We start from the raw sequence: 15,206 nt of genomic DNA, 5'->3' as shown, positions 1-15,206 counted from the left end.
GCTCGGACGAGTACGTTCGCTCATCTCTAGCTATATAGCGTCTGTTCCTAGTTATTTAGGTGAATTGTACCCGTTCTCCAGTCCTCATCCGCCAGTCCAGTGTGCCCTTGTGTGTGTATGTTTTTTTACAAATCGAAGAAAATTTTGTTTTACTCTCTTAGTCTACTCTATGAAGGGCTATTGTAAATTTTAAAAAGTGCAAATTGTTATATGATTTATTTACAGAAAATTGCCAAACTACCAGTTTGAAATTTGCTATTGATATGTTCAATTATGTGTTGTAGTGCTTTCATCTTTCCACTCGATTACACAATAATACAGTCTATACACACTTTAAAGTGTTCAGTGTAGGATGCAGCGATAAATCATTACAATATGTATATTTATGTTCATTGCACAAGTGATTTTAGTAATACCTGAAGGTACCTTTAAATGTGGCCATTATCATCTGAATACTGAAAAAGCTGGAAACAGCAAATTCGGGTGATAGCTGTCCCATATATAAGTGGCCACCGACATAGCACTGAGAGACAAATCCCTCAAGTGAAAACCAAGCAACTGCCAATTAACTGTGAATGGAGTCAAGAGAGCCAGAACGATCCCCAGCCCATTCCACCTCCATTCACCGAACTAATTTGGCTCTCGTGTAAAAACACAGGAGCAATGGTCGATGGGATGTCTTTTGGGCGCTTGCAAAGTGACCTTATAGTGGTTTGTTAATTATTGTTCAGTGGTCATTGACCTGAAGAAGGTGTCATGGTCTATTCTGCTGTAGGGAATCACAGTGATCAGCTGTTACCTACAGCGAAGTGGCTGCTAAGCATTAATTTCCTGCAGGGGTAATGAAGAATTGCACAGCAGAGCTCATTACCATCAATGTATGATTCACATTTGCAGCAGGTCCTTCAGAGCGACAGACAAGTAGAAGACCTCTATCTATTACATTTATATGCTTCCATAGGACATATAAAGGAGGTTGTATAAAATAGATAATTACTTTGTTATGGTACAAGATGGATACTAAAGTAGCAAATAACCATAACAGAAAAATAGCAATAGTGTTTATGACAGCTGGGTAACTGGAATTACTCTCTTCCAAGTAGTGATAATACATCTCCAGATAGCTGGGAATACTAAATCGCCTCAACGTTTTCATCCGTCTAATAGCAGATTTCACTTTACAACAGACAATCTACTTTCAGTGCTACAAACTGTCACATCATATTCATAATAGAAGCTCACCAGGAAATTTTCATTGGTGAAACCTTTATTTCCCAAATGGACATTTATCATCTAATTACAAGATAGTTGATAAATGTCTAATGGCTGTGTGCCCCACCGATGGGACCCCAAAATCACTAGAGCTGAAGTCCCAAGTCCTCCATTCTTCCTCACTGCATCCGCCATGCCTGCACTTTATTCAGCGTTGATACAGCTTATAGAAACAGCCGAGTGCTTTATTTGGCTGTCAATAGTTTTCTTTTGGAGGCAAACCCCATTAATTTGATAGGAAGATTTCACAAAGGGAAATTCCATAAAATGGTCTTATGATCAGAAAAACTTGTCAATCTTTACCATTGAATGATATGTTAATATGCGTGAAAAGTGGGCTAAGAGAAATATACATGATAAGCGGGCTGCAAGCTCTGCCGAATAAGAAGAAATTGTTCAAAGGATTCCGATTATAAAGAACAAGCTGCCCTCTTAAAAGATCGCTTTAGACAGAAAGCATACCCGGGACAGCTATTAGAATCATAGTAACATAGTTTGTAAGGCCGAATGAAGACAATGTCCATCTACTCCAGCCTGTCTATCCTCCTGTGTTGTTGATCCAGAGGAAGGCGAAAAACCCCAAGAGCAGAAGCTAATTAGCCCTTTTGGGGAAAAAATTCCTTCCCGACTCCCTAATGGCAATCAGACTGTTCCCTGGATCAACCCCTAATAGTTCCTACCTGCCTGTATACCCGGATTAACAATTAACCTAAGATTTATAACCTATAATATCCTTCCTCTCCAGATAGACAACTAGTCCCCTTTTAAACTGCTCTATGGATTTTGCCATCACTACTTCCTCAGGCAGAGAGTTCCCCAGTCTAACTGCTCTTACCGTAAAGAACCCTTTTCTATGTTGGTGATGAAACCTGCTTTCCTCTAAACGTAGTGGATGCCCTCTTGTTACTGTCGTAGTCCTGGGTATAAACAGATCCTGGGAGAGATCCTTGTATTATCCCCTCATGTATTTATACATAGTTATTTGGTCGCCCCTTAACCTTCTTTTTTCTAGAGTAAATAATCCCAATTTGGATAGCCTTTCTGGGTATTCCAGTCCCATCATTCCATGTATAAGTTTAGACGCTCTTCTTTGAACCGCCTCCAATACTTTAACATCTTTCCTGAGCACCGGTGACCAGAACTGCACACAGTATTCCATGTAAGGCCTGACAAGTGCCTTATATAGTGGGAGGATAATGTTCTCGTCCTTCGCCCCTATACCTCTTTTAATGCATTCCAAGACTTTATTTGCCTTTGCAGCAGCTGACTGGCATTGGTTACTCCAGTTAAATCTACAGTCCACTAGTACCCCCAGGTCTTTTTCCATCTCACTTTTCCCTAGCAGAACCCCATTTAGTGTATATAGGTAACATCCGTTTTTGCTGCCCATATGCATAACCTTACATTTGTCAACAGCTAGACTAAAAGCCCAAGAACAAATGTCAACTGTAAAAACTCACATTGAGATATAAAAAACTAGACACAGTGACACTAGCAATTAAGTAGAGAGAAAAAAACCTATTTGTTACAAAGTATAATACACAAGACAATAGGATTAAGGCAATCCTGGCTAAACATTGGGAAATATTGAAAAATGACCCATTCTTGACAGATCAACTCCCTGATAAACCCTAGATTGTTTATAGAAAAAAACGTTACATTGGGGAATATTTTAGCATGACTAATCCCATTCAGAGGACATATAATTGCAGGGTGAAAAACTGCAAGTATTGTGCCAACATTTGCAGTGGCAAAAAGGAAATTTCATTAAATGAGCAGAACAATGACGGAACGGACAAAAAAATGTATGTTCAATAAACTACTAACATGTGGATCCAAATACGTGATCTACCTCTTGGAGTGTCCGTGCGGACTAAGATACGTGGGACGCACCATCAACACTCTAAAGATGAGAATTAATAAGCACCATTGGAATATCCATAATGGATATTTAAAACATGGAGTATTAAAACATTTAGCCAATTATCATAATAAAGTTGCCTCTTTGCTACGGATCACTCCAATTGAACAGGTTCCTGTAGGTCAATTTAATAAATTAAAAAGAAAAGATATGCACTGGATCCACATATTAGATATGTTACAACCTAAAGGATTAAATGAAATATTGGAAAACGTTTAAAGAAATACCGTATTGTTTATTTTTCTTTATATCATGATTCTTAATAATTTTGGGGGATTCATTTATACCCATTTTTTATCTTTTAAATTATGATGAGAATTATTTCTAGGAAGGCATTTATAGAATTGTTTCTACTTATTTCTATATAACATTTCTCTTTTCCCTTTTAAATAAAACCATTATCATGGTTTTAAATTATATATATACGATGATGAATATTCCCTTATCCAAGATGGCCCCCGACTGAAGCTTATTGATCATGTGTTGAGTAGAGATGAGCGAGCATACTCGCTAAGGCAAGCTACTCGAGCGAGTAGTGCCTTATTAGAGTACCTGCCCGCTCGTTTCTAAAGATTCAGCTGCCGGCACGGGTGAGAGATGAGTTGTGGCGGTGAGCAGGGGGGAGTGGGGGGGGGAGAGGGTGAGAGAGATCTTCCCTCCGTTCCTCCCCGCTCTTCCCCGCCGCTCTCCACCCCCCGAATCTTTAGAGACGAGTGGGCAGGTACTCGAATAAGGCACTACTCGCTCAAATAGTTTGCCTTAGTGAGTATGCTCGCTCATCTCTAGTGTTGAGCCTTCAGCCTGGCTCTAAAACATGATTAGATATCTCCCTAGTGAAATACTTCTGCAATTAGGGAGCTGACACTATTGTCAAGGTAGTCAATCAGTACAGCACCAATCAAAGCCCACCCTAATATGCCGTGGTCGACGGTAAAGGAAAACCACCACACACAGGTCTGGTATGGTTCCCTGTACGGGAGTAATGGCGGTAACTTTACTGGCTTACACAGGGCTTTATACCCTCCTGCTGCATCATAAAGCATATAGCATCTCATTGGTTCAGAAGATATATAGCATAACCATATATGTTAATTATACTGTTCAGAGCAATATTGATCAAACAAGCAGCTGCATCAATCACATGTCCTTTATCCACATCAGGCACTTCTGCTTTTCTTCTCAGTCCTCTGAGCAAGATGTCGCAAGTTCCTTTCTGAGAAAACTGCCAAGCAAATCGCCATTGCACCTTAATCCTCTTTGTGGTTTCCAAGATACATTCTTTTCGCCTTGCAAAAGCCTTGGAATATCTAATATGATTTTTTAAGAATGCATATTAAGTTTTTTGTATTGGCATTGCATAGAATTTGCACTCAGGTATAAAGGTATGAAAACATATAGCAATATATACACATGCCCTCACACTATGACGCAAGACGTTTGTCCGTGTCATCCTGCAAGCGTCATTAAGAATGCAAGTGAAATGCTATGAGCGAGACACTCTCGCATCATCCAGCAAAACGTCAGTTGGAATGCAAGTGAGACGCATAACGTCTTGCGGTGTCCACCGACGCTACAGAAAGCAGTGATATCTTATTGAAGCAGTCCTCTAAAGTATATTTACTCCATCTGCCTGTGACTATCCTCTGCTAACCCGGATGTAGAGTTGGAGTTTGTCCAAACCTCTCCAGTTCAACCTATTATGTTCCTCTGTTTTATCAAGCACAAGACTTGTGTTTTTGGCACATTATGTGACTCTCTACATACTATTGAGTGATATGTTGTGAAGTAAAGTAAGTAGGTTCACCAAAGGTGATCCTAGAATAACACCCCCACCAGAATAGGGATTGATGTGAAATGAAATGCTAGTGATATACTTTATAACTATTGTATAATAATGTTTTGAGTTGAGTGTATAAACAAGTATACTGTTTATTGTTTTTTTATATATATATTTTTAACAGACTTTACATTTTTACATTACATTGTGAAAACAGTGTTGTGCTCATTCAATCCACCCTCAGTTCTCCTGTTCAGTTAATCCGCTGCTCCTCTCTGCCAGTCCCTTCAGTGACTGACCATAGCCAATTTATTTCATAACAAATACCAATGACATACAAGACGTTACCCATCCCTTCTCTATACATTTCTGGCCTAATCTCCTGATACCTCCCCAAACATAATCCCCAGCTCTCACAAGAGCCCCTTCTATGCTGTCCACTAGTCTGTGCTTTACACAACACTATCCAAGATCTCTGCTATGGTTGTCCCAAACTCTGAAACTTGTCACCACAACAGATCAAACTCTCCCCCAACTTCAAAAAACAAATCTTAAAAACCCTCCTCTTTACAACAGCCTATGATAACCCTGCTATCACCACACGTACTATCTGAGCAGCTTCTACTCTCACCTACTGTCTCTTCCCTTTCTTTCTCTGTGGATTGTAAACCAGGATGAGTTTTTTTTTTCCCCCCGTACCAAGCAACTTTCACTAATGTAGTCATATTTGTTATTGCCTTTTTTGTTATGTATTAACAAACCCTTTCCATATGTACAGCTCCCTTGAATTAATGATGTTTTAATAATAATGTGTTTTTTCCTATTGAAATAATTTTAGCATTCTACTATTCTTTCTATGGTATGTTGATTTGGAGATCATGTAGAAGGCATACTGTACTTGGCCCACAAAAGTTTAACCCTTGGTAGACGTTTTGTAGTTGTCACTGTTTGAATTCCAGCTTTATTTCTGTTGATATATATTCTGAAAATAACATGTACTATAAGAATGATTGCAAAAAACAATTAAAGATAATACGACTGTAATAATACAAAGATTCATTTTGTAATTTTTCTTTTGACTTTAGATCTTCATATGCTCTAGTGTTGCCACATCTGTTCTCAACTATGGATCATCTGCAGGAAACCTGGGTACTGCTGTTGGCTGTGCACTGGGAGTCACAATGGCAGTCTATGCAGCTGGGGGAGTGTCAGGTAATCAAATGTAATATATTGTACTGTTCCACTCCTTGTTTGCCGGCTTCTACGGAATAATGAGCAATACTAAGTCACTCCATTACGCAGTTAGCAACTGGCCCTGGGAAAGCTGAAAAGGATGGTCTTTGGGCTATTGCACTTGCCCAAAAGTTTTCCTATTCACTACTATTGAGTAGCAGAAACGTATTTAGGTGCTACTGTGCATGCTCAACAAATGCGCACTCCTTTTTTTTTTCTTTTAACTATTTCTTTATGTGCAATAATACAAAATATAAAAATAACAACTACAAAATCAGAATTTATCAGCCCCAGACCCCTCACTTCTCCTCTCTTTAGTGAAAAAAATGGTTTAGTAGTGATTGTAGTAAACACATTTTTTCTTTTGCCAAGGCACTAGGGACACTAACCAGAAATTCTATATATCTGACCATACAAACACTTTGTGTCGTCCTAAATTTACAGGCTTTAATAGATGTAAACATGTTCTTAGGTTTCTAGTATATATCTACAATGGAAATAGATGAATACAACCACAACAGGCAAGCAACCATAGATCTGACGACAAATAGCTTTTTTAACCCCTTAGTGACCAAGCTTTTTTGTTTTTTTTCTATTTTTGTTTTTTCCTTCCCCCTTTCAAAAAAAACCCCAAAACATAACTCCTTTATTTATCCATCGACGTCGCTGTATGAGTGCTTGTTTTTTGCGGGACGAGTTATATTTTTCAATGGTACTATTTAATGTACCATAGAATGTACTGAAAAACTTTTAAAGAATTCTAAGTGGAGAGAAATGGAAACAAATGACATTCTGCCATCTTTTAGTGCGTCTTGTTTCTATGGTGCACAAACTGCAACAAAAACGACAGGATAACTTTATTTTATGGGTCAGTATGATTATTATTACGATACCAAACGTATATAGTTTATTTTTTGCTATACTACTTGTTTTTTTTAAAGATATTTAATTTTTTTAAATTATTTTCTGTCTCCATCTTTTGCACACAATACCTTTTTTTTTCCGTCGACATAGTTGTGTGATGGCTCATTTTGTGTGGTACGTCAAATGGTACCATTTTTAAATACATACTACTTTTTGATCTCTTTTTATTACATTTATTCTTGGAGACAGGGTGACCAAAAAAAGCACATTTCTGGCGTTCTTTATTTTTTTTCGAACGACGTTCACTGTTTGGGGTAAATAATACATTACTTTGATAGATCAGACTTTTACGGATGGAGCTATACCAAATATTTATTTTTGCTCTATTATTTAGATTCCTTTATTGTAAATATGGCAGAAGGTTTTCTTTTTAACTTTTATTACTTTTTTTTTGTAATAATTAGTAAAACTTTATTGTTTTTAGTTTCACTTTCTTTTAGTCCTCCTAGGGGACCACAATATGCAATGTTTTGATCGCTCCCGCAGTATGATGTAATGCCATAGCATTAAGTCATACTTCAATCTGACAGGCAGTCTGTCAGGCCAACCTACGGGGATGGCTTGATAGGCATACTGCCATGACAGCTCTGGGGCCTTTCAGAAGCGGGAAGGGGCGTACGGGACCCCCAATTATCATTCAGGGGATTTAAATGCCGAATCAACAGCATCAATTAAAGGGTTAACAGCCCTGATTGGCTGCGCGGCTTGTCAGGGTTGTTGCCCGCGAGTGTCAACTGTAATAAACAGCTGACACTCAAGATGTAGGGAAGGAGGTCACAGCCCGATATCCCTCCAAACACATCCTGCAGCTGCAGGACGTAAAAACACTATAGGGCGCTGTCACTAAGGGGTTAAGATAGACTTATTTTTTACACACGTAATATGGAGAGCTGAAACCCCCTTATATTTGCATTGGGGTATTCAGACATACATTTTTCATATGCATTAAAAAAAATCATAGCATGGCTTGTTTTCTGTATTACAGACTGAGGGCTTCTTCACATGGGCATGTTTTACTCCCACTATGCAGCCGTGATAATCACAGTTGCATAATGGGACAAAACGAAACCATTGATTTCAATGATTTTGCTTTCACTAGTGTGATTCTCACCCATTAATTGTATGGGCAAGAAAAGATAGGACTGGCCCTATCTTTCCCACAGGTAGTATTAACTACTTGCCGGAAAGATAGGGCAGGAGCTATCGTCCCGCAGTTTTTTTTTTACAAACTCCTGCACTATGGCACTGAATTTGAATGGCTGTTGAGAAAAAAAACTTGGTCATCCGAATTACACTCCATATCGGTGAGCATAGTTGTGCATACAGCCGTCTGAAACCACCCTGAAATACTCAATAGCATATTTTAACTATGCGGTGAACATAAATGGTACATGCACATTCACTGCATAGTTACGCATGAAATCAATGGGGCCTTCTTGCTTTTTTTTTAATCACACATGAAAAACGTGAATATGCACACGCAATACCCTGTGAATATGCACAATGCGGTGTATTTCATAACCAAAACTACAAAAATGAGACGGGTGAACTACTAATAAGCAATGAAGTGCCCCCTAATATGTGCAACCTAGGAATATTCAGAAAGGACACCAAAATTTAGGATCTCTCTATTAACAATATGATACAAAAATGTGGCAAAATGATATAACCTATAAGTTGTTCTAAACTGCTGAACTTTATGGAAATTAGTTGCTAAAATTTTAGTAGAAGTACTATAAATATGAGATCACTTGTTTCTGGGAATTACACTTATTTCTGATGCCCATTTACACAGGGAAATAAAAAACTGATTTTTTGACCACCTTCTCACCATAAACCTTAGAAACAAGCCCCTTCTTTAGTGGGAGTACAACAGAAAAATACATCAGCTGGTCAAATTATATTTGAAGTTCGATTTTATTTTTGTGCACACTCCTGATATTCCGGCCAAACACACAGAAACTAATGCAGGCACAACTGTGTAAGAGTGGCTTTCACTGCAGGATGCGGCATTGGCTGTTATCTATAGAAACCAGGAATATGCGAGGGACTTGGGGTACAATAGAAAGGAAAAGGCCTAAACGGTGCAGGAAACAAATTCATCTTGCTGACATTTATTACAGTTCAATGTCTCATCTACCGGAATGTAAATCTTTAGGTAAAGATATTTCACGTATCATAGAGGTGACAGAATAATGCAAGTCAAGTATACACTAACCTTAGCAGCTGGTGTTCAATAATAAAGATCAGAGATCAATGGTGGTCAAAAATCTAATTGTATTTGTGAATGGAGATTGTCTTATTTTAAGGCCCCTGTCTCACTTAGATGCATATAAATTGGATTTGCAATAATGTGAAAGCACTTGGTTATACAACAGGCAGTTAAGCAGTAGTAATTCACACAATGAAAGACAATCTTCCCATAAATCTATGGCCATAAAATGGAAAATACTACACTAAAGGCCGGTGGCTCCAATTATGCTGAATACTGCCTAATATTGTTAATGTGTGGATACAAACATTGGCATGTTGTAAAGACTGTGCATTAGACAATGACTTATTTTGGACTCAGATACAGCTGACATGAAAAAATGACTTTTATATATGAGTTATGTCTATGCATACTATACTTGTGACATGACTCCCATTATAAAGAAGTAATGATGCTCAGCTGAATCTGTTATATAATACAATCCAAACCATTACCGACAGACCCCATTGGCTTATAATACAGTTGCCAGATTCTGGTGAGGTTTCTGTCATTTTGACAGCAAGAATAGCATTATAGTTCCCAAAAACTCAGCTTAAAAAGCGATTTATTAGAATATATGCATTTTTAGTTTTCAGCAAGTTTACTGGTGATTGAGCAGTGGTTGGCAAAAGTTTAAAGGCGCTATCTAGGACATTTCCAAATTTAGCAGGGGATAGCATAAAATAACCATATAAGCAATACTCACCTGGAAAATCCCCTCCATTTTCATAGAGATGAGTGAGCATGCTCGGATAAGGCAGTTACTCCAGCGAGCATCGCTCTTCTCGAGTAACTGCATTCTCGTCCGAGCAGGCTCGGGGAGGGGGGGGGGGGGCGGCGGGTGGTTAGCGGTGGGAGAGAGACAGACCCTAAAAGAGTATTCCACTCCTAACTGTTTTCATACAGGAAGCAGACGGCTCCATACATTGTGCAGTGGTCTGAGTTGGTGCTGCAGGCTGAGTGCTATTGAAGTAAATGGGACTCAGCGGTCAGTACCAACCCGGGCCAATGCGCAATATATGGAGCCATCTGCTTCCTGCAGCAAAACAGCTAGAAGTGGGATATTTAGGGCATCAAGGCTATCATTAGCATCGTAAAGTTTAGAGATATCTATAGTTGGAATATAGTGTTTTGCTACAGTAGAATAATCTGTGCAGTCAAGATGGCTCTTTATCCATTTATTCTCCATTCACAGCACAATAAATTAAGCTGGGAATTATAGTCTGAATCAGCAGGGATCAGTAGAAAAGTGCAACTGCAGCATACTTTTTTACAGACAGATCATACAGCTGAAGTAGCCGTATTAGATTGATATGATTTTAGCCCAATGCTGGCTGTCAATACTTGTCAAGAAATATAACTGGAATGCATGAGCAGCTATCCTACATTCTGAAGCTAATCCTGTAGTGAATAAACAATGTATACATTCCATACGACTATAATACAAGTCCTAGACTGAGTATACAGGTTACAATGTATTTGACCTGTATATCGAGCATAGGGTATACTACATAATCAACATCTATATGCACAAATGTTCTGGAAATATTATAATATTGTGCTGTTTCGTAATATTAATGATGACAGGTTATACTTGCAGTTAGGATTGATCATGCTATAATTACAATGTTAGCAGCCAAATCTCTAATGCCAAGTCTTTTCTAGCCCCACAATTGCATAGTGCAGGCATATTAGTAATTACTGTGTGTTTCTAGAAGGATATATCCAGTCTTTTGATATTCATGATTTAGTTCAATGTCATTTTAGTATATAAATGGAGCACTAACGTTAATATCTCTCTTCTAATGGAAACTTGTAAGGCAAAATCCATTTATAACCAAGGTTACTGAGGCGAATAAAATGCAGTACTTACAGTATATTATATAATATTAGGTATTGCTGTGTTTTTATTTCCCTGCTGTTGTTCCATTTCTCAATTTTTCAATGGAGATTTTATATGCATAAGTAAAATATCCATCAACAGAATAGGAGACATTAGCTCAATGATTCTATAATGTACAATATGCATTTTGTCTTGTTGTTTCAGGTGGCCATGTCAATCCAGCCGTTTCTTTTGCCATGTGTATGGCTGGAAAAATGCCATGGGTCAAACTTCCTTTCTATATGAGTGGACAATTTCTGGGAGCTATCACTGGATCTGCAGCTGTTTTTGGTGTCTATTATGGTAAGTTCGGCATATTACAGTAAAGTGAAGCTATGTTAAAGGTGATCCATCACATAGCAATAGGCAGAACGAATCCGGCAAATTGACCATGGTTATATAAAATCCAATTCTTTATTGAGAGTCCCAAAACATTTTTAAAAATAGTTTTGGGGCTTGCTCACGATAAGACCAATGTGTTTCCGATAGAGAACCCATCCTTACTCATGGCCATGTCAGCTGTCAAAGACTTTCAAGTAGCTCCATAAAAATAAGATCCAACGTGCGCCATACATGTCTGTGCATGTTAGGAAGGGGTTGAGTAAACATCACAAAACAGTAAATAATAGACATTTTTAGTATCCCCCATAACGGTTACAACTCATACCATTGAACACATTATTTATGGTGGTCAGTGACGAGCATAGAAAAACCTCACAATGGACACCTTTTTAGAGGATAAAACTTAAAATTGAATCATACACTTAAAAACCACTAAATAGGGACGCTATCAAATATCTATCTGCCACCATGGTAGGGAGTGGACAGAAACTATGGGTCCCAGCTTCTGTTGTCCTTAAAGAGGTTATCTGAGTTCTAGCTTATCAGTAGAGATAAGCGAGAATGCTTGTCCGAGCTTGATGCTGGATCGAGCATTAGCATACTTGAAAGTACTCGTTACTCGAGCGAGCACCACGAGGTGAGAGAGAGAGAGAGAGAATCACGCACCCTCGAGTCTCCTATTGACCTCAATGGGGTTCGTTACTCGAACCGAGCTCTTGAGCATTACAAAAAGCTCAGCTCGAGTAACTAGCACCCGAGCATTCTGGTGCTCGTTTATCTCTACTTATCAGTAAACCCCTTCTGCATGCTTTAACATAGCAGAGATGTGTATATACAATATTAGACAAATACTCACCTCTCCCCACGAGGTAATTACTCGATACTCTGCGCCTGTGTTTGTTTACTAGCTGCAGTACTGCCCAGTTTATGTGACATCACAGGCACTGCAGCGAATGACAGCTGAGCGATTAAGCACTGAGATTGGCTGCAGCGCCTGTGATGTCCCGTAAACAGGCTGGGGCAGCCAGTAAAAGTGACATCAGTGGGGACAGATCTGAGGGACATAATAGAAGCGGGGAGAGTGAGTATATGTCTATTTTTTTATGCTACTACATGCAGAAGCGGTTTTACCAATAACCTACAACTCCCACAACCCCTTTAAGAGTATCACATATGATAGGAAGACCACTGTATACAGCAATATCTATGACATCTCTGAGGTAAATACTCTGCTAGTTTGTATTTCTTGTTTTAGAGGAGTTATTTAGAGATGAGCGAACGTACTCGTCCGAGCTTGATACTCGTTCGAGTATTAGCGTGTTCGAGATGCTCGTTACTCGTAACGAGTACCATGCGATGTTCGGGTTACTTTCACTTTCCTCTCTGAGAAATAAGCGCGCTTTTCTGGCCAATTGAAAGACAGGGAAGGCATTACAACTTCCCCCTGCAACGTTCAAGCCCTATACCACCCCCCTGCAGTGAGTGGCTGGGGAGATCAGGTGTCACCCGAGTATAAAAATCGGCCCCTCCCGCGGCTCGCCTCAGATGCGTTGTGAGATAGCTGAGGGACAGTGGTATCGTGTTGGAGCTGCTGTAGGGAGAGTGTTAGGAGTTAGTGTAGGCTTCAAGAACCCCAACGGTCCTTCTTAGGGCCACATCTAACCGTATGCAGTAGTGTGGAGGCTGCTTTTAGCAGTGTTGCACTTTTTTTTTTTTTTGGTATATCGGCCGTGCAGAGCATTGTGCCTTGCAGTAATAGTCCAGGGACAGAAGTGTGGAGGCAGGAAGAGCGTTAGGAGTTATTATAGGCTTCAAGAACCCCAACGGTCCTTCTTAGGGCCACATCTAACAGTGTGCAGTAGTGTGGAGGCTGCTTTTAGCAGTGTTGCACTTTTTTTTTTTTTTGGTATATCGGCCGTGCAGAGCATTGCGCCCTGCAGTAATACTCCAGGGATAGAATTGTGTAGGCAGGGCCAGAAGACATATATTATAGATTGAATATACGCAGTGGTCCTTTAGAAAAAAATATTTGAAAAAAATCTATTTGGCCTGCCTGTCACTCTGCTCAGTGTTCTGGGTCTGTGTCTGCTGGGGGTAGTAGTTCTCCAAATAAATACGCAGCCAGCTAAGTGTTACAGCAGGCTTGCGCCAAATTATTTCCTGGCTCTGAAATCACCGGTCTGTTGCAGTTAATAACAGTGCAACACTGCAGTTCCGTGACACACACTTCAGGGACAGAATTGTGTAGGCAGGGCCAGAAGACATATTATAGATTGAATATACGCAGTGGTCCTTTAGAAAAAAATATTTGGAAAAAATCTATTTGGCCTGCCTGTCACTCTGCTCAGTGTTCTGGGTCCGTGTCTGCTGGGGGTAGTATTTCTCCAAATAAATACGCAGCCAGCTAAGTGTTACAGCAGGCTTGCGCCAAATTATTTCCTGGGGTTCCGTAAACGAAGTCAGCCTCCAACCACAGGCCAATAAGGGCCCATTTAATTACAGCGTTCTGTTTCTGCACTACTGCTAATACACCATGCTGAGGGGTAGGGGTAGGCCTATAGGACGTGGACGCGGGCGAGGACGCGGAGGCCCAAGTCAGGGTGTGGGCACAGGCCGAGCCAGTGCGGTGGCCAGGGGTAGAGGCAGGGCCAGACCGAATAATCCACCAACTGGTTCCCAAAGCGCCCCCTCGCGCCATGCCACCCTGCAGAGGTCAAGGTGCTCTACGGTGTGGCAGTTTTTCACAGAGATGCCTGACGACCGACGAACAGTGGTGTGCAACCTTTGTCGCGCCAAGATCAGCTGGGGAGGCACCACCAACAGCATGCGCAGGCATATGATGGCCAAGCACCCCACAAGGTGGGACAATGTCCGTTCACCGCCTCCGGTTTGCACCGCTGCCTCTCCCCCTGTGCCCCAACCTGCCACTGAGATCCAACCCCCCTCTCAGGACACAGGCAGTACCGTCTCCTGGCCTGCACCCACACCCTCACCTCCGCTGTCCTCGGCCCCATCCAGCAATGTCTCTCAGCGTAGCGTCCAGACGTCGCCAGCGCCACAGTTTGAGCGCAAGCGCAAGTACGACGCCACGCACCCGCACGCTCAAGCGTTAAACGTGCACATTGCAAAATTGATCAGCCTTGAGATGCTGCCGTATAGGCTTGTGGAAACGGAGGCTTTCAAAAGCATGATGGCGGCGGCGGCCCCGCGCTACTCGGTTCCCAGTCGCCACTACTTTTCCCGATGTGCCGTCCCAGGCCTGCACGACCACGTCTCCCGCAACATTGTACGCGCCCTCACCAACACGGTTACTGCCAAGGTCCACTTAACAACAGACACGTGGACAAGCACAGGCGGGCAGGGCCACTATATCTCCCTGACGGCACATTGGGTGAATTTAGTGGAGGCTGGGACAGAGTCAGAGCCTGGGACCGCTCACGTCCTACCCACCCCCCGAATTGCGTGCCCCAGCTCGGTGTCACGCGGCGTGGCAGCACAGCGGTGGGCAAGCGTCAGCAGGCCGTGCTGAAACTACTCAGCTTAGGAGAGAAGAGCCACACGGCCCACGAACTGCTGCAGGGTCTGACAGAGCAGACCGACCGCT

At 41.0% G+C, this 15,206-nt stretch overlaps 1 protein-coding gene across 1 annotated transcript in view; it reads left to right on the top strand.

Moving 5' to 3' along the window:
* Nucleotides 1-15,206, top strand: part of AQP9 (aquaporin 9) — a 45,187-nt gene that overhangs the window by 15,503 nt on the left and 14,478 nt on the right. Inside the window, exons 2-3 of the mRNA XM_066592539.1 lie at nucleotides 6,056-6,182; nucleotides 11,426-11,563. Coding sequence (XP_066448636.1) covers nucleotides 6,056-6,182; nucleotides 11,426-11,563 — 265 coding nt within the window. The remainder of the gene's footprint in view (nucleotides 1-6,055; nucleotides 6,183-11,425; nucleotides 11,564-15,206) is intronic.

This window comes from Eleutherodactylus coqui, chromosome 2 (genome assembly GCF_035609145.1).
Source record: "Eleutherodactylus coqui strain aEleCoq1 chromosome 2, aEleCoq1.hap1, whole genome shotgun sequence".
NCBI lineage: Eukaryota > Metazoa > Chordata > Amphibia > Anura > Eleutherodactylidae > Eleutherodactylus > Eleutherodactylus coqui.
The sequence above is the reverse complement of the archived record's forward strand: the minus strand, read 5'-3'. Positions and strand labels throughout refer to the sequence as shown.